At 33.4% G+C, this 21,761-nt stretch overlaps 1 protein-coding gene across 6 annotated transcripts in view; it reads right to left on the minus strand.

Moving 5' to 3' along the window:
• The window catches only part of LOC128991017 (MOB kinase activator-like 2), a 102,285-nt gene that overhangs the window by 23,658 nt on the left and 56,866 nt on the right, over positions 1–21,761 (minus strand). The window contains exon 2 of one of the 6 annotated variants that reach the window (XM_054413718.1): positions 12,559–12,739. The exons of 3 other annotated variants lie outside the window; for them this stretch is intronic. In XM_054413718.1, coding sequence (XP_054269693.1) covers positions 12,559–12,665 — 107 coding nt within the window. In that variant the 5' untranslated portion in view covers positions 12,666–12,739. Of the gene's footprint in view, positions 1–9,380; positions 9,456–12,558; positions 12,740–16,019; positions 16,233–21,761 lie in introns of those variants that run through there. 2 more of the 6 variants (XM_054413719.1, XM_054413722.1) reach the window with 2 other exon arrangements.

Here is a 21,761-nt window from a genome sequence, read left to right on the forward strand (position 1 = left end):
ATTATCTTTGTTGACACCATTCAATTTACATTTTATATGTGCCTAATAAATAAGGATTAGTTTACTCGACTTTTTCTTTGATATAGGCCTAATTAATTACATAGCAATACTATGCCAAATTCACAAAAGGACAAACACTATTTCACTGTAAAATGTTTAAAGGAAAATATTCTTATTTTTAATTTAGTGCTTTAGTGTAAACTAAGAAACTCTTAGTTAATGCAAGAACTTGCAACTGTATAACACCTTTTCAGAATAAAACTAACAACCCTTACAAGGGTAATATAATTTTTCAGAATAGGATTGGCAGCTGAATAATCAGTACAGTCCTTTCAGCAGCCATGAATGGACGGGATTATATTGACACCTCATAGCAAGTTAATAGACAGCATCACACAAGGCAAACGCTCAACAAGTCAATATCCAGTATCCAGCATCAGAGAAAATAAATGGTTTTTTTGCTTTCTTTTAATGTCAAAGCTTCACAATATTACTTGCTCCTGCATTTTACAAATCGTAAATAAAAGTGTGTAATATTTTAAAATTTATTTGTTGTAGTACACTTACGCCACAGACAATATAATACTTTAATGTTTATTCCATGGTTTATTCCATTGTCTGTGCTAACGCTGCTTGGAGTGTTTGTAAAACGTGGTAAATTAAGAACATGTTTAATAACCAACTTAAATAAAAACAGACGTTAAAATTAGGAGTTAAAGACAGTTGATGTTGAAGAAACAATAATAACCCTTGGGTAAATTTAAACAGTGTTCTCATTTGCATGAACAACATTCCAATAATGATTCAACAACAAAGCAATTAAGGAAATTGCCACAAACTGCTTCCTTGTTCTTAAACAGGAAACTATTGACAGACAACAAGTTTTTGATTAGTTTTGTAATAGAATTCCTTATAAATTAAGCATTGCAATTGCAATACAATTTTTATATCAGTAGAGTAGACTCACATGGCGAGAAGGATGATAAGGAAAAATTATTGTAGAACCTGGAGTTGCTTGATGAAGAATTGTTAGTTACTATCATTTGGAGTAGGTAGATGAGAACACTTTATCAGTATCTCAGTATTATTCCTCTAGGTTCTAGTCTAAAATTTTCCCACGTGGTTCAGGCATTATCACTTACATAAAACCCATTGGGCATTGGCAGGATTTGAACCTGAGACCTCAGGGACCGAAGTCCTATGCTCTACCACAAGACCAGCTTGCTCACGTTAGTAGAATCATAGGCAGGTTTAGAAGGAATACTTATAATAAGAAGTGACTTATGGATAAGAATTTTAGCATAAAATCACAAAACGGAGATTTAGAAATTTAATATAAAATAGAGAGTTGCGGTTTGAGCTCTAAACAGGCTTATGACTACGTGTAAATAAGATTGCTTTAATTTATAAATTTTAATACACAAATGTTGAAACCTATTATGCTTTTAACTCTATTAATTATGACATATTTAAAAATGTGTTTTGGACAAAGACAGTACCTTATGTTATTTTAAGGGGAATTTAGATTGGTGACGAAGCACGTATGTAAGTGTAACAGCATAACCTTATGTCCGATATGCATATGATGTACTGGAAAATTTCATTTGACATACTTTATAAATAAATATATTTTTCACGCACACCCCTTCCTCCAAGCTACATACATAGACAATTAATTTTAAACCATTAACTGAGGAAATAATCTCACCCTAAGCAATGACTATCACTTTTGGATAATGACTAACTATCACTTTTGGCAAATGAAACTTATGCATATTTAATGGTAAATGGCAATCGAAAATTTATTAGATGGTACTCGCTCGTATGAACTGTCTTTAACTGTCCGTCAGTGTATTTAGAATGTTGGACATTGTATCAGCAGGCTGGCCATGTATAAGCTATGAGGACCTTATGCAGTGTGTCACATAACTGTACAATGTGACTCATACATCTGTATGCCAAGTCATGTTCATCAACATCACCTTATGACCAACCCAAAACAGTTAAGTACAAATTTGGATGCACCTGTTAATCAACCCACTTGGGATCAATAATTTTCTAAGCCCTTGATTTTGTAAGATGTGAGACAGAATAGGATTATTGTGAATGGTTCTGAATTTTGACTTATTCACATTAGTCATCGGTCATGTCAAATACATTACTTTTCTAAAACAAAAGAGCACCTGTAGGCTAATATTATTTGGCATCCGCAAGTCAAAAATTAACTTTAATGTGCAATGTGTATTTTTTAAACCACATACACACAGTTTTCGACTTGAGTATCGTCTATTAACACACACAAAGCACAGATAACAAGCAATACAGGAGCTGTTGAACCTATCAAACTGACTAATGTTATCTATTGACCACCTGGCAACACATTAGTAACTAGGTGCCTGACCTCCCTACACCTACACCTACTTGGTATAGTCCTTTTGCAAAATGTAGGCGTTTCAGGGAAAGTTTCCCCACTACTTTTAGCGAATTTCCCTATAGGGAAGTAGCTATTACCGTAGGTGGCACGGTAAGACCTAGACCCGGGACCGATTTACTTTTTCATTTTGATGTCCCCAGAGGCCAAAAACACCATTCGTTCAAATTTTTATATATGTATATATATATATATATATATAGACTTATATATATATATATATATACGTCCGTGAACGCGATAACTTGAGTAATTTTTGTCCGATTTTGATGAAATTTGGTTTAAAGGTGTAAAGCGGGATAAACTTGAATGAGTTCGCGAACCAGCACGATCGGATCATGGGAACGGGGCTTTACGGGGGGTTTTATGGGGTAAAAATTGGTATTTCTCACTTTTGACCCTCAAAACACAAAATTTCCCGATTTATCTTTAGACCTTTTTAAAGAGCTTAAAAAAACAAATAATTTAGTATATAAAAGTATTTTTGTTTGATTATTAGTAACGGAGAAAATTTAAAAAATTGTAAATTTAAAATTCCCATGTTATTCTTATGGAGAATATTGTCAAATGTTGTAGTTTGCTTGTTTATGGATATATTTTGATCAAACTTGGCAAATTTATTTATTTTCTACTAAGCTATCAATATTTTACTCAAAAACACACTTTATTAGTTTCCTTGTAGCAGCAAACCTAGGTACTCGTTAAACCTAATGTTATTAAAATATATTTTACTGAAAATCAATTTAGACAAATGGAAATTCGCTTAGTCGGCAGGTTTGCTGCGGCGGGGGTATTTTAATGTAGCCTATATGTTGCAGCTGATTGACGTTTTGAGAAACCTCAGCTGTTGAGCTATTATTTTTAAGGTTTTAAGGAGATAGAATTCTTCCCCTAAAACCGCCTAAATTTTGTGGACGGAGTAAAAGTTGCTGTGGCAACCCTACAAAGAAATCAGGATGAGTAAGAATTAAGTTAAATTTGTAATATCACAAATTACAAGGGCATGCTGAAAGCATGCTGAATTTAATTAATTGCAGTCAATTGAATGAGCTAACATTTGAGATCAAACTAGATTACTAGATTAACGTACACATGTAAGTTTCTCAAAGTTACTATGTTTACGGAAAAAATAGTTTATTAATATAAAAAAAAATCTAAAATAGACTATTTCTAAATCATCAAAATGACGATTGAAATCAAGTGTAGAGAATGTTTTTGGAATTAAGAGATAATGTTTAGAAACTACTTTATCCATCTTGAGTTTTATTCTTCAAGGGAGCAGGTTAAGTTGTTTAGTAATCCGACCAACCATCAATTTGTAAACATGTTTTACAACTATTAAAATCCAAATAGTCATAAACATTTACAATTATAAATTGTCCATAATAAAGGCAACATACATTTTATTGTAAAAAATAGGCTAGCTCATACACATATTTTTACAGAACCTATCCGCCCTATGTTGCACACTGTGGTACAAAATACATCGGGTTGATCAGTATTATCGCAAAACCTGATCCCAGTGCACCACAGACCTCCATTCTCACAATGAAAACCAGACTTCCAAGTGATTATTCAAGAGAAGCAACTGGTTTCAGTCTAAACCAGTCCATTCAGGATGCAAGGCCCACACTTTATATACTGTTGTAGGACGCAATTTGTAGACTGGAGCGAGATGCACTTGGGACTAGAGTGAGCAAGATGCATGTGTAAAATAGTGCAGTTTCTACAGCCAGAAGTAAAAATGCAATTGAATATTTGCCGACGCCTCTCCATGGTAATAACGTCAAGCATATTTATTAGAGCTGAATTAATTTTATCTTGGACAGCTAATAGAAATTAACTTTTCATTTCCATATTAAAGTTTTAGCCAGTTCAAAAAACTGTAGTTGAATTTGCTCACCAACAGTTAGATCTGATGTAAATTACTTTTATCTATCCAGTACGCAATTTTTTTTCAAACCAAGCCAATGAAAAGATAACTAACGCATCCTTTGTCACATCAACTACCACAGTCACAAACCCTAAGGGAGGAAATTTAATTTCTTTACTTGCAATCTGAGAGTGGCTCATACAACTGAATTCTTTTTACAGATGGTCTAGTTAGAGTCAAGAGATTTATTGGTCAGAAAACACAAAATGAAATTGTGCATACAACCTTGTAAGGGAAGTATATGGAAATAATACAAAATTTCACAATCTTTAAAAAAAAAATAACTGCAATTATAAAACTCATAAATATATGAATAACAATATCACAAAAAACCTTTGTAATACTCCTAGAAAGGGGAGCGAGCTGGTCTAGGTGGTGCACGAGTCTTTGGAGCTTTTAAGAACAGAACTTTGTTTGGTAAACTTTTTGTTATTAAATACCCCCGCCACAGCAAACGTGCCGACTAACCAATATTTCCTTTTGTCTGAATTGATTTTCAGTTAATTCTATTTTAATAACATTGGGTTTAAGTGGGATTGCTGCTACAAGAAAACTAATAGAGTGTGTTTTTTAGTAAAGTATTAATAGATTAGTATAAAATAAATAAATTTGCTAAGTTTGTTCAAAATATATCCATAAAGAAGCAAACTACAGTAGAACCTCTTTAATCCGAACTAATTGGGACCAGGGGTAGTTCGGATTACAGAACGTATTGTTGTTTTTACATAACAATAGCTAAAACATGGCTAAAATTGATCAACATTATTTTGGGGAAAGTGAACAAATGTTTTATAAAGTAAAATACAGTGTTTATTTAATACAGTAGGTAGTTAAACATGGTGAATAAAACGTACTGTAAATTAAATACAGTATACAATAAAGAACTGCTGTACTGTGTATGGAGTACAGCAATGAGGGGTTCGGATTAGTGGACGTTCGGATTAGTGGACGTTCGGATTACGGGGGTTCGGATTAAAGAGGTTCTACTGTACATACAGCATTTTACAATATTCTCCATAAGAATAACATGGGAATTTTAAATTTAGGCCTACAATTTTTTTAATTTTCTCCGTTACCAATAACCGTACAAAAACTTTTTTACATACCATACTAAACTATTTGTTTTTTATGCTCTTTAAAAAGGTTAAGAGATAAATTAGAAAATTTTATGTTTTGAGGGTTAAAAATGAGAAAACCCCATTTTTACCCAATAATAAGTAATAACCTATCAAAATTAAAAATGGATGTTATTGTTATAAACAAGACTTGATGCGTTTGGCTTAACACATAACAATAACTTAAAAGTGTACAAACTGATTACAGTCATAACACCAGTCTTAATAGATTGAGGTCCACCACAGTGAGTTTTTTCTTTGACATTGTTACCATCCTGATCTAAACATCGGTAATTCTGCCAAACACGCATCTCAACAGCTGATATGTCGACTTCAGTATCCAAAAGTAAACCATTCTATGTACAAGTGAAAAAATGTAACCACTTTGTTTCTCTGTTGCAATATTTTGACAGTGGGATAACTTTAGAGTTCATTTTTCAAAGATTGGGCAGCACGAATACACCTAAATTACCCATTGAGTCACAACTGCGATTGTCATGTATTTTTGACCAAACAACACAGGGACATTACCCTGTGATGAATAGTACAGAGGTTTAATTGAGACACGCCCAATCCTGTTGCAATGATCTGCTGTCACATCACATCTAAACTCCTATAGATGGGCAGTAAAAATATTTATGCCGAAATTGTTCATGCTGGTAAATGTCGTATTAAGTAAGGCAAAATAAATTTTAAATATTGTAATGTTTGCAATTACAGACAGCAATTTAATAATAATGTTAGGGTATGAAATGTGTAAAAAATGAATTTCCAGACCAAGATGGAATAAAACACCTCCGTAATATTATCTATAAATACCAACAATACCGATGAACAATTACTAATGAACTAATACCAAACCTATTTCTGTACAATCTATAACAATTCAGTTAAGATCAGTTCAGTTACGGCTAACGACTCATTGTTGTAATCAGTAAATGAACCTACTACCTGACTAATTGGGGCTATTGTTGAATACCAATCAAAATGAATTCAGAACTTTTCTCCTAAATTGTTGGAAAACCAATAGAAGAACATTTACCTGTGTATGCAAAAAACGCTGTTCCAACAACAAACATTTTACGCTGTAAAAACAAAAACCCTTTATTTTCCCACTTCAATCGGTTTTTATCCAATGCAGTAAAGATCCAAATAATAACAGCCCTACTAATAACGGGTGTTAATTGATCAAAAATATGATCTTATCTAAAACCCATCTGTTCATAATAATTGTTTAGTATAACATGTCAGTCAAATAACTAATTAATTGCCTGGAGAGCCAAGTGATTAGCCTATATTAGGGGCTATTACCACTTTGGGGATGGTACTTAGATGTGTATTTTATCCCAAATATGAGTGAAGGATGTGTGTAGAATGGAGTTATGTGTTTTGTGAAGTTTTTTGATCAATAAGACAAGCTGTATCATTAGCAATCTTAAGGTCATTTATTCAATTCCGAACAAGATTGATTCTTTACACAGATGCAATTAGCCATTAATCATAATCAATTAAAATTAAACCCTCTAAAAATATTTTTTAGGCCTACCCAATAACATTGCTCAAGCAAGATTTGAATTCCTTCTCTTGAGTATTGAACTATTCGATGATGATGGTTTATGAAGTGATAGGTCGAGACAATAGTAGATATAAGTTTGACTACGGAAACAGTGAACAGCTGTTAAGTGGATCAGCTGTTTGAATCAGCTGTTGTTTGGATGTAGAGACAACAGAAAACACATGAAGGTTGTCAAGTAACTAAATCAAATGATTAGAGAGTGTCCATTAGGACTGCAATTACATCCACTTGACCTATTGACAAGGACAGAGCCAATAGTGATGACACGTAGCATGTAACTACAGTAGACAGAGAAACTCTGAACATGGGTGATCAATCAATGTTTCAGCTCACTAAATGAAGAGGTTAAATTTACTCTCAACTGACCACAATGCCAATGGGTTTGCCTTCCTATTCTTCCGCCATAATGGTATATTTATCAAGCAAATACATGAACGAGCACACAAAACCAAATGGTTTTTCTGACTTTTCCTCTTTGTAAAGACATTGGGGTTGATACTTTTTGTAACTTATAGTGTCACCTACTCGTTGTGGTAATACTTTTTGGATTCCGATCCAGAAAATTTTAAAATTAAATGTTGCATAAATGAATTAAATTTGAAATTATATTCATAAAAGGTTTAGGAGAAAAATTTACATGGAATTATTCATAAATTTAGCACAGATGTTTAACTTACACCACAGTTAGCAAATAGGTTAGTAATCATTTTGGATATTTTTCAGTTAATTCATTAGCACTGTTTTTCGTAGCAATACACAATTTTAGGTTTAGGTTATGCCTCGGTTCTGACCTAACCTAACCTAAATTAAACTTAGCCTACACAAAATGTGTATATAACTACATACAAATTTCAACCAGATAAAACACAGTAGGTAGTGTGTTAACAGAAGAGGTACAAAATTGTTAGGTAATGGAAAACCATATGATTGCCTTGGCTCTTGATTTAGTGATAGCAAATCAATGTTTCTTTACAAGTTGCTCGGTTCTAAGACTACACAAATATATTATCGACCACTTTGCAACAGTTAATGCAGGGATGTACAAGTTGTGCCTCTTTATTTGTAAATAACATTAGTTAGCCATTGGCGACACCCATAATTCTAGATTTTTCTTCAGGCATTTTAATCGTCATTGCTTAATTATTTTTTATTAGTTACAAAAATTAAATTTAAAATTTTACGTTATTTGTTGTACTGTTTAGAGAATTTCTATAAATCTAATTTTATAATGGCAACACATCCCGCAATATAGTTTGTGTATTCATTGCCATTACCTAATTACACAATTCATTGCTTGATTTACATGACAGGCACAAAACTTAGTTAGGCCTACGCAACATCAATTGTAAATGGTGGCTATAACACTATCACAAGTACCTAAGTGCTAACTGATGTTACTGATGTGGTTTAAATGTCAACACTTGTGCATGTTAGAGAGAGAGAGAGAGTGTGTGTTTGTGTTTTAGCCTTCACCTTAGTGAATCAGCTGTTAGCTGGCAACACTGTCACAAGTCCAGGGCTACTGTTGCCATGACGACCTCAAGGTAGTACTTGCTGTGTGACTAGTTAGGCTAAGTGCTTAATGCTTTAGCATTTCATTTCACCAAGGAAATTAGTTACTTTTCTTCAGTTGTAATGTGTACGTTGTAATAAGTAGATTTTGCACTTACCGGTGAAATACAAAAAAAACTGTTGGTGGTTCTTTTATAAATGAATGAATGCATAGGTGGATTTGTTCTATGATTTTTAGTGGTGCATGAATATGGTTATTTATAGGAGAAAATTATTTCAAACATTTTTCTAGTTTGATGAGACAAATTTGGAATGGTTTTGGTAGGATGGTATGATGTGCATGAAATATGGCTATTTCTGGTAGAAAAATTATTTCAGACATTTTCTAGTTTGATAGAAAAATTTTGGAATGGTTTTGGTAGGATGGTTGGCAGTACACAACATTCAACCTCCTCGAACAAACAAGTGTGCACCAACAGAATTAGATCCAATCATTTTTAACCAAACAGTTTCTGCTTTATTTAGGGTTTTCTAGATTCCGAGGTTTACCTTAAAATCTCAAACAAATACTTGAGTGCTAGGTTTCATCTACTTCAATTTCACAGAATGCAAAAAAATGTTACAAAGTAAAGACGTCTTTGTAAAATGGCCGTAAAGGAAATTTAAACATAAAAAAAAATCAATCCATACACTCACTCAGCCCATATACTTTTTCTAAAGTGTGATTTGAGTTTATTTTGTTGTAAAAAGAAGAAAAATGACATTTCATGGGAAAAAAATGTATTCCATTTCAAAGGAGTTAGAAACACTTACAATCTTAGATTCTGCCAAGAAAAGTTCTTCACCATCAACATGGCTTGGGCCTGACCACACAACCAGTGACTGCACAATAATTGGCAGTTAAAACACAACTATCTCAGATACAACAAAATAATGCTGGTGTCAGGGCAATATAATGTAATCTCTGATAACCTCTCATTCAGACATGGCCTCTCAGTAATCAGCCGCTAGCATTGTTGGTTCTGAATTTTCCTACATGTTTGCTCATATGGGAATATCAAAGTTAAACAAAATCCAACATCTCCATTACTATTAGCATTGACTTTGGGAAACTCAAAAGACAACCCATCTATATAGACAAGCTGTCGCCAAATTTTTATTCAAATATCTCTCGCCACAGCCGCAGCAAACCTGCAGACTAAGCGAGTTTTGATTTGTCTCATTGTATTTTTACTAAAGTATTTAAATAAAACAAGACATATTTATTTATCTTTTAAATTTCATGCAATGACGTGTTACTGTTTTCTTTTTTTTCTTTTGCTTAAAATATTTTTGTTTTACATTTTTAGTGATTAATTGACATTATTTGATAAATATACCTACCTAAAATCTATTCTTTGCCATCCAGGGGCCCATTTCATAATAAAGTACAAACTAATATTATTAGTAAATCAGCTGATCGCCCAATGCAAATCTAATGGAAATTACAGGTTACAAGTTGTAACTTGTAGCTTGTAGTTTATTATAAAAATGGGCCCCGGCAATGGTTAAAAATTTACAACAAATTAAATGAATTGCACATTACACAGCAGCATGTAGACTAAATAGCCCCGCCGCAGCAAACCTACCGACTAAGCAAATTTCCATTTGTCTGAATTAATTATCAATAAAATCTATTTAGGTAAACTAGCTCATAAGTATTAATAAAACTATTGATTGGTTAAGTTAATCTGAAATAAACAATTGTTAGCATATTAGCTTATAAAATGGCATCCGGCCACCTTCTTGTATACAGGGTGTAGAAAAATACAATAGACCAATGTTTTTTTTTTTTTTAATTTTTATCAAACATCTTAATTTTTATCTTTGAATCTATTTACAATGGAGTTTTTACTACTGAACCCCCATCATTTTCTCTATTATTCTTATTCAAAATGTAATGTAGAACACGAAAATGACATTATCTACTCGAAAATCCATTTACAGGTAATTGAGAAACTGCTGTATTACGTTTAAAAACAAGGTTTTTTTGTAAACTTAAAATAATTCTTTGGGAAGCTTACTTTTAGACTTGTAACCTCTTATATGCATCATCAAACTTCATTTACTTTGTACTTACACCAAAAATGTTTTGTCACACTGAGTACCAATCACCCTTTATATATATATAGATACATATATAAAAATTTGAACGAATGGTGTTTTTGGCCTCTGGGGACATCATAATGAAAAAGTAAATTGGTCCCGGGCCTAAGTCTTACCATGCCACATACGGTAATAGCTACTTCCCTATAGGGAAATTTGCTAAAATGTACACAAAAATTGCAATCTACAGTATAAGAAATATATAAAGTAGTCTGAGACTAGTACAAATTACATCAAAGTTATTTATGCAACTTCATAATTTTATGTGAATTAGCACTGTAAACTAAATTCTCTGGAAAGACAGTGCAGTATGGATTATGCAGGGCTCATGTTATGTACTAGTAATACATCAATGTCAACTAGTAAAATATTTACTGGGCCCATCCAATCTGTTTCCTTCCCATGCAAAACTGTGTTACGCTCATCGATCTCTATTAATACAACAATTAATACAATGTTGTATTAATAGAGATCGATGGTTACGCTTGCTTAGACATTTTGGGCCAACTAAATGATTAAATGACAATAAAACAGTCAACAAAATTATAACAAATTTTGAACTAAAATCATCACTATTGTAGATATGTAGTCAATTGTACCCTAATAATAATAACCTAAGGCTTGTCGCATAATAAAAATGCAAACTTCTAATGTTACTGTTTTTTTTTGTTTTTTTTTTGTGAGCGAAAAATCTAGAATTAATCTAACTAGTACAGTATAGAGTTATGGAAAAAATTACATTTCTAATTTTGACAAAAAGGTAACTTTTTGGACACTGCATTTTTAAGAATTTCCCACAAAGACTTAATCCAAACATCTGCATTATTCTAGAAATAAACAAACAAATTTAATGAAAACATAAATTTAGTTAAAAATATAAATGACACAATAATAATATTTCTCCACTCATTCTATAATTTTGAAATAAATGATAAATGACCCAAGCTAAATTAAATCGTTCATACTGTATAATCCTCAGTTGTCGAGGGATTGTTCCTATTTTAATTGATCATTTTAAATTGAGCTGGAATCTATTGCGTTTGATGGATAAAATAACAATGGTAACACAAATTTTAGGAACCCATCACATCACATCGTTAATGTGGATACTTTCAACCTTGATAGTCCTAGATCAAATTGGAGTAGTTTTTTTTTTTATGAGACCCTTTATTTTGAGTCATTATGAGAATTATGAAATTTAGCTTAGTATTATAATAGACATACATTTTATTTAAATTATTATCAAAACAGAGATATTCCCATTCCTATGTAACTAAAAACTCATATCATACTGGTGAATTATCTCAACAATTTTCATGAGGTCTTTCAGGTCTTTTCAAGAAGGCAGGCATAATATAAGTTTTCCTACGCAAATGAAGGTGATGTTGATAAGGTTTGATTAGGTTTTAGACGCTTTAGTTTATGATATGTTGGGTTAGGTTTGATCAAGTTAAGTTTGGAAAGGAGCGGACTCTAGGCCCAGATAGGTTAACCACAGCTTATTGTGGTTTACTGATGGGAAAGGGTACAGGTTGGGTCATGTCCGTACTTCACGAAATGTAAGTAAAACAATTAATTTCTGATTATATCTTTTGTATAAATTGTCTTTTTCTCATTGGCATCACCTTTGTCTATGGAAAATTTTAACAGTGTAGGAATTGTCCTTGATAATTATTCAAATTTGTGTTCAGTAGGGGGAAAGTAGTAGGACAAGTATTCTGTTTCTCACAAATTTCCTTCTGTGACATCCTAATTAACACTCATACAAACACAGACGCAACTCTTAATCACATTCCTAAATTAAAATCGTAACTACAATTTACTTATTTGTAACAGCTGGCTGTACCTGAGAGCCGGGCATATGTAGCAGTAGGCGGCATGACACTGTCGCAACAAATAGTTGAGCACATCTCCTATCTTCTCCGGCACATACGCTAAACTGTCTTGCCACATCACTTGGTCACATCACACACACAATGATCACTTTACTGCACAGAGTTACATACACTCTCACTGGACCTGGCGATCTGCAGACGACAATACTCATCAGCTGTTCATTGTACTATGGTGAGTTTATCTTTTTATTGAGCTTTTTTTGATCACGCTGAGAAACTTAAACCGATTTAATATTTAGGATTAAAGCAAGTGCAAATACAGTGATATATGTTTGATAGGAGTGGTTCGATAGTGTTAATAAAACTCTTACACAAATATTACATATGTAAAAGATTGTGTTTTGGTAAGGTTAATATACGTAGTTATTTGCTCAATTGGTTACACCACTATCAAAAACGAATCAAGCGATGTCGAGAGTCTGTGTCACATGCCATCATTATAAATTTAACAGACCGTCCATTACTTTACTTTTTTACCTATTTTTCTTTGCTAGATGCTTTTCACCTATAGGTCATTGAGGCCCATGTGGATAGGCAAATACGAAGAAGCAGCCACCAACTTCTTAAGAAAATGGTTGCCTATCAAGAACAATATGCAAGCATTCACCCACAAAGAAAAACAAAATATAACCAAACAGGGAGACTCTAAACTTGGTTTTGTTTAAAGTTTTACTGATGTTGTTTTGTAAAGTTAATATTGTTAAGCTTATTTAACAGGATTTAACACCAATCATAATCATTTAAGTTACCCAGTTTAGGCTGGTTTATATTTATCACCCCTATATTATACAGAGTCTGTATGACAGAATGTGTTGGCCTTACACCATTGGCCAGTCCCCCAGATAGATGGAGAGGGTCACGAGACAAGTTTCATCAAACAGAGTAGGTATAGTCATATTCTGATGAACAGTCTGGTTCGAAAAGTTTTCACTACACTGAGATACAAGGAGGAAAAGTTAGGAGTCACTATTACATTTAGGAGATTTCTAATAAAATGTAGACACTTCTAACACGTTGTTCTAGTAAATCGGTAAAAAATAGATACGAAATCAAATCTCTTTGAATAACCCTGCACCTTCACAAGCCAACAAAAGGTACAGATTTAGCTCACAATAGAAAGCAAACCCTATTCATCATTTCAAGGACAACTTCAGTGATTATTGCAGATAAGGGAAGGGCAGGAGGATTTAGAGTTCAAGTTTAGGTGGGCAGGACTGAGGCAATAAGAGCAAGGTCGAACCAAGGTCCTAGAATGGAAAATGCTGATGAATCAGGTCCATAGACTAAACCCACTCAATTTCCATCAGTGACTATTGTCTTTTCTATTCTTTTATCAATATTGGGACTGAAATTATCTTCAATACAATTATTTACTAATGAATTAAGGACAGGTTAAAGTTTATACTGGCATAGCTAAAACCAATCATTAAAATATCCAAAGACATAGTATCTTTTTGTCTATGATAGAACATAGGTACCAATTAAAAATAGCACAAACAAAATTATAGTTAAATGGACTACTACACTACAACTGGTATTAAGTTGAAGGACTAGAACTAAAATAAAACCACAATCCAATCTTTACATGCATCTTAAACATGCAGCTATATTTAGCTGGTAATTTAAGGAGAATAATTTATAAACCGATAACCAATGCCAGCTGAGTCTCTTAGTCTAATACATTCTGCCAGTTTTAATAATTTAGAATTAAATTTCTTATTTAACTTATTGTGTTTTACCTACGATTGTCGACCGTAACCATCAAATGTGAACAAAGTTTAACATTAAGAATATTTAGATGGTACTCGTAAATAATGTTGACTGACAGGTTTTACGAGAAAAATTAACATTAAATTAAGTTGTTCTCATGCCTATTATATTTTATATCAGATTATGTATTGTATTAGGGTGTTTAACTGCACTTATGTGGGCCTAAAATGATCTAATTAGAAGCTGCAGGTAAGCTAAAATCAGCGAAAATAATGACTGTGATATACATCTATTTAGGGATAAACTATACAGACCAGAATGAGCTCACAAGGAGGAGAAGACATCCACTCCTGCTACACTAGAGGAAATACAGACTACCTACTCCCAGGTACAGTGTAGGCCTACAACAATACAGCAGGAAGCCTTCCTACATAAGAACATTTCCAATGGTCTGCCTAACCACTTGTAACTAAGAACTAAAGACCTAAAGAGGAAACTTTAAGGACTGGCTCATGGATCAACCATACTAATCACTTTAGGAATTATTCCATCAAAATTGTTAGGATGGAAATACAAATTACAATCTGTATGCAACACTATTGTAATTCTTGAAGAAAAATCAATAAAGATTGATTGATTTTAAAACAACTTGATTAATAAGTAACACCACAATGACCTACAATAAATTACGATGAACTTTGTAAACAGGTACCTAATTATTTATTTTGCAGTTGGTTGTGGGAGTGGCTGACAATTTTATTGATTAACTGTCACCAGTAAACAACAATTTTACAAATATAGGACTGTTTTTTAAAACGATACCGTCTTAAATAGTAAGCACTGAACAACATTTGATTACTTAAAAAAGTTTTGTAAATAGAGCATATTTTTAATGTACAAGAATAATAACCACATCCGAAAATAGGCCTATTAGCATCTGTAATTTTATTTTTAATCACAACAGTACCACATTATTTATAGGTACAAAAAGATGCATTTTCAGTGGTATATTAAGAAATCATGTGTATTATAATAAAACATTTGTTTTGTTTTATAAAAATATCACTGTTTGTTAACCGATGTCTACATTTTCAAGTTTGTAAAATCATAAGTGTTTACAAATAAGATTTTACGTTTTAAAAAGCAAATTACAACCCATGAAAAAGGAAACATTTACAGAAGAGCATTTACTTTAACATCTTGCACTAACTAGCGGACCTACAGAGGAGCTTAAGTATTTAGCTTAAGTCCACAGTAAACTTTGTTAGTTAAATATTCAGTTTTTCAATTTGAATTAAAAATCCATTTCTTGATAAAAAAAAAGTTGAGTTCAAAATAGATTTGCTTAGTACATAGATAATTTGCAATAATTGTTGAACTAGCCCTAAGCTAGATTTAATTAATATATTTATCAACTAATTCATTTTTAACTGTTAGTTGATTGGAGGGTAGTTATTGGGTTTAAGTAGAATATATTTCCATAGAAAAATGCTTAGGCATTTATCAACAGGTAATAATATATTGGAAGTGCACCTGATAATTTTACTTGTGGCCCTCTAACACCCTTAATACACTATACAATTTTAACTTTCAACATCTTCATATTTATTTCCGTCGATCATTCAATTTCCACAAATCCCACATTTCAAACAAAGCTGTAATCCCCATCAATTTACAAAAGCTATAAAATTTCAAAACTTACCGACAGTGGCAGCAGCTTAAAAGGTTACTGTTCTTATTTTTTACAGGTTTGCGGTCGTTTTTGGCCAGCCTGATATTCTTTTCTAACAGCATTAGTACACTCACGCCGGACACTGACTTGTAGGCACTTTACGAACTTAACATCGTGATGAATCAACTTTCAAAAAGTAAACATTTTACAGAATTGTACAGTGTGACACCGCCAGGCCGGAGCCCTCAGACCTGTTATCACCAGCAAGCTACACTGATAACTGATAACAGGTCGCACCCATGTGACTGTTTATCACATTGCACAAGCAAGGCAAACTAGCGACTCCTCGGCTTGATAACAAAATCCTACTTCGCCTTACTCGTATCTCGGTAAAAAGCAAATAACAATGAGTCGGTGAAAAATAACGATAAGCCAGTTAAAAACAAATACCGATAAGTCAGTAGAAAGATAAAAACTAATAAATCGGTAAATGACGAAAAACGATACCTAATTCAGTAATCAGTAAAAAGCAAATAACGATAAGTCAATAAAAAGGTAAAAACGATAAGTCGGTAAAAAAAACAAATAACGAAGTCAGTAAAAAGCAAATAACGAACATTCGGTAAAAAACAAATAAGTCAGTAAAAATAGAATAAAAACACTCAACAAAATAAGACAAAGCATCTTTAAAATTAGTCATAATATCTTTATTTAGATTGATTTTGTTTCACAGTTAAATTTGTAAAACAGAAAGATCAACTGCATTAATCTCTGAAATACAAACACATATTAAAGACCAATAAATGTTAAGTAAAAAAGATTTGCCCACAATTGGTTTATTGCATCATTGAAGTTTTACATAAAAATGTTTTTAAGTTATAGGCCTACAGAGTGTATATAATTTAAAATACAGTAATCGGTTAAATAGTTTTAAACTCTACGTGTAGATTGTGGAATCTAAGCAAAAGTTTACTCATTCGATCAGTCAATCTCTGAGAAATGTCGAGAAACGGGATATAACTACAAGTTGATTGTGGCAATGACGTCATAGCGAAGGTTGTATGATTAACCTTGGTAGGTCAAGGTGACATAAGCATACAATGAAAGTCTTAGTCTTAGTCACTATTTGAACTTTGGAGGAAAAAGGTGAAACACTCAGTGTAACTACGTAGTGAAATATTACAATAGACGTGTTTGTACAGTTATATTAGGGTATCGCCATCAATGATAGATTGGTAGTTGTAAAGTTTTTATGTCCACTCTCCTCAAGTTGTTTTATAAATTTGAGAATACTTTACTTCAGTTGGGTTTGAAATCAAATACAGATTTTTACATTTTAATATTTTGGCTTATTTTCTATGATGAGAAATAGACAGACACGGCAATCTTTGTTGAGGGTTCCAAACAGTTTGTGTATATTATTACACAGTATATTTTGCTGCAAATTATAATGCAAAGTTTTTTTCAGACCAAAGTAATTTAATGACGCATTTAAAAGCACCTGGTACGATAACAGTATTTAGCAATGTAAAACAATGTCTTGCCAATTACATTTAAGATTTCCAAGTGACGTTAGAATGTTTTCATTTGTAATGTTTAAACGTTGTGTAAAGGGGAAAATCAACAAAAACGAAATGAAAAGAAATGACTATTTGTCCATTGCCTAATGTATCTTAAAGCGTTTCCCCCATGGTCACAGTTGTTAGATTGACTTCAATTTTTACTATGGAGAGATCACAGTACCCAAAAACGCTTCAACCCATCCACTACTTCTTCATTCTAATGCATGCGGTCAATAGGAAAAAAAATTAGGTTGTGTTTGTAAATAATTCACAAATGTATGAAATGATTACTGTAATGGAAATATTTTATATTATATTTATTTCCCCCCAAACTACTGACAGCATGATGGAAAACCTGTCTCCGGACGCTCCATTTACCTGGGACTGGCCAATGATTTAGGCCCGGGCCAGTCAAATGTAGACGGAGGTCCGGAGACAGGTTCCACAATACAGACTATAAGTGTCCGGTCCAACTCCACCTGAAGACCGCGCCGGTACAGGAGCGACCGAGACCTCCCAGGCTAATTACGTACCATCACGTACGCGATCGTGGTGTCACCGTACTGTCGCTGTCTCTCCCTCAATTAAACAGCTGATGACGGCCTAGAGTACAATGTGAAAGCTACGGGCATTATATTGTAATGAGGGTATCGGCCATCGACCCATACGTCACCGTCCTCGCACTTCGACACGCCCAACGACACTGACAATTATTGTTATTAATTATTATTAATGCAAAAGGAAGCGGCTCGGAGTAAATAAATAAATATTATGTAGCGCTGTAGGGTTCCACTATATTTTTAAAATATCAATTTCTACAAATATTACATTAGTTATTGTGCGCAGACACTGTGTATATTTCAAAGCTAAGAAAAGTGTTTAACACAAATATTTAGCTTAGAAAGTTTGTGGATTATAAACATACACAAATTACGTCACTGGCCCTACTGTATACTAACTTAATTCCGCAGCCAAAAATTTGTTAATGTGCAAGTAGATAATACTGTAGATCTACCAAATTAGAAAGAACTGTATTTTATCAATTTATTTTAATTTCTAAAATATAGGGTTCATATTATTGGTCTCGTATTTCAGATAACATTTTAAAACGGGAAACCACGTTAGATATAACGTTCATCGACAGATCTTACAGGCATATACCTTACAGCTACATGAAAATGGCAACCAGTGAAATATGCAAGACAATTACAGTAATTCGATTACTGTTCTCGATTTTCTAACGCTTTCGAAATCGCTTTAACCACAATTTTATAACGCCATTACAGATTATATTACGTATGTTACACGCACGAGTTTACCGACCCAGTTTCATGAATGGTCAGTAAAAGTGGCAGGCGAAAGTACAGTATAGGTTGAAAGAACATTGTTGTAAAGGTTGGGGAAATAGGATTTCCACGAAAAGAGACACGAGCGACATCACTGACCCGCGTCAACAGTTTTGGCGGGAGTTTTCGGCGGGTGTTTTGGGGGTGGAGGCGCCCTCTGTCCGACTCCCCACGAAAGGGCATTAATGAACCGGGTCGAGGTCGAAGTTGTTATTAAGCTATGTCCTGTTTTTACCGCACCGGACTATACTCAGATGATCCAGCGAGTTCCTTATAGATCTTTCTTGGCAAACACCCCACCCTGAGTCAACTTTGCCTTACGTTTGTTCTCCTTCTACGTATGTTCCACTTCTGTTATACAAGGTCCATTTTTGTAGCCTAAACCGTCATAATTTTATGAGCCACGGCGTATTTTCTGTGCTGTTTTCGAACGTCTAAATAGATTTCAAGGGGTAGCGGATTTTTATCCCCCTGGAATTTTACCCCCTGGGCAAACGTGACGTCACAAACCAGGGGGTAAAATTCCGGCCGCGAACTTTTGAGTTTCGCGACATCAGCTCGATGGATTAAACGCGGAATTAAACATATATTTTCACGGTTGTGAATTTAATCAGAACACATCAAATTATAAAAACCTAGAGTGTACGGCCCGGATTTTTACCCCCCGGAATTTTACCCCCGGAATTTTACCCCCGGAATTTTACCCCCCGGATTTTTACCCCCGGAATTTTACCCCCTGGCTAGATATAAAAATTAGTGAGAATGATTAATTATCTTCATTCTGTTTTAATTTAATTGTAAACATTTTATTATTAAGTAGCCTATCTTAATATATTTGTGACATTAACTAATCGAACATGTTTTTAATTTTAATTTTGAGATTCAAGTATTAGGATTCGATCTTTGAAGCCATCTTTTGGTTAATATGACGTATATACAATCAACTGAATGATAATTGTTTCGAATATTTCTTTAACGATTTATTATACAACCATGGTAAAACAATACATTGTAGGCATACCGGATGCCAACAACTACATTTCACAACATGTATTTCGATCACCTTTATCATTACAAACTATAAATAGCACATGGTTTGTGCCTGAAGAAACAAGAAGGTTGTTGTACAACTGAAACTAAATACATTGTTTTTCATACTTATTAACATGGCCTATTACTTATTTACATACTTATTAACCAACAGTTTGCCCCAAAGGCAAATCCCGAACATCAAAATTAAACAGCGAATTCGTTTGACTTAGTTGAGATTACAAAATAAATAAATAAAGATAGGCCACTAAATAATGAAATGCTTACAATTAATTAAAAACAGAAATAAGAAAACCAATCATTCAATTTCTAAAATCGGCCAGGGGGTAAAGTTTCGGGTGGTAAAAATTTTTGGGGTAAAATTCCGGGGGGTAAAATTCCGGGGGTAAAATTCCGGGGGGTAAAAATCCGGCCCCTACATTTCAGTTGTCTAAACTCTAGTTATATGGACAGGGGGTAAAATTCCGGTTTGTATCGCTAATTGAATTAATCACGCTCTGACTATTTTCATTAGACTTCGAAATCCGCGGGGGTAAAATTCCGGCCACGAACAAACTTTTGGCCACTCAGGTTACTACGTCATAGTGACGTCAGCTTTGCCCAGGGGGTAAAATTCCAGGGGGGTAAAATTCCGGCGACCCGATTTCAACTGGCTATGCAAGTTGGATACATTGAATCAAATCATTTTTTAAGTTATTTCACATTGGATGAAGATTTGTGTAAACATTGTCGGTCAAATTGCAAAATCAATTGAACTATTAAAACGTTCTCCCCTTTAAATTATTGACTATTTTAACAGATCACGAGATTTATATTTTACTATATTATACAAGTGTCGTTGTACGTAAATCGTTGAGTTTAGTTAGTGCAGGTAGATTTTTATCCTATTGTAGAATCTATAGCCTGTTTTATGTGTTTTCCAGAGTGCGTTGATTTCTCTTTTACATTGTTACTACATTGTACACTACTACATTATTTCTCTTTTATTTTGGTGAAGATGATACAATTTTTTCGCTGTTTGTTTCAAATGCCAGAGGCAGGTATTGTTTATAAATCCGTTGTTTTATTTGATCAAAATGATTTTATAATGTGTTATGATAAAGAAAACTAAAACTACAAACTGGCGTCCACATAAACCTGAAAACTGACTTTGAAATGGCTTAAGCTATTCCATAACGATGATAGGAGGGATTACGTTTAATCTCGGTACCATCACTGATAAAACACACAATTGTTTATTGTACTCCCTTGGTAGATTACTCATCCTTATGGAACAGCTGAAGCCAATTTTACTGTTAGTTCTGTCCGGTGCACTGTAGAGGTCATGTTAGTTTTTGTGTCTTCTTATATCAGTCATTTAAAACCTCGTTTAGCTAAATAAAATTATGTAATCATAAACAATAACTCGTCTCATCGTCATATAACCAAACAGTAAAGCACAAATTATGAAATTAACCATAAATAGCAACAAAACTTTGATGACACCAGCGATCAGTGTCACCGGACATGAACTAGACACGAAAAACTAGCTTCAAAATTTAGAATGGGATGAGAAGTCTACTCGTGTTGATTAGTCTATGGTATTAAAAACAAACAACAAACCAAGTCCTGATTGATTCTTTATTCTCTCCTAGACTCACATTAAAATGTATCAATTACTATTGTTTATTGTCGGTAAGTAACCTAAAAGTAGCAATTCAAGTTCTTTTCGTTGTCTCATAACTGACTTTGTTAAGGGATGTCTATACACATCTGTAATTGCTTCAGATCAGATCTAAAGATCGAAGTTGTATCTCAAATGTCAACATTCTAAA

Source organism: Macrosteles quadrilineatus, unplaced genomic scaffold (genome assembly GCF_028750875.1).
Source record: "Macrosteles quadrilineatus isolate MER2022 unplaced genomic scaffold, UCM_ALF_1.0 Scaffold_3__2_contigs__length_128488019, whole genome shotgun sequence".
NCBI lineage: Eukaryota > Metazoa > Arthropoda > Insecta > Hemiptera > Cicadellidae > Macrosteles > Macrosteles quadrilineatus.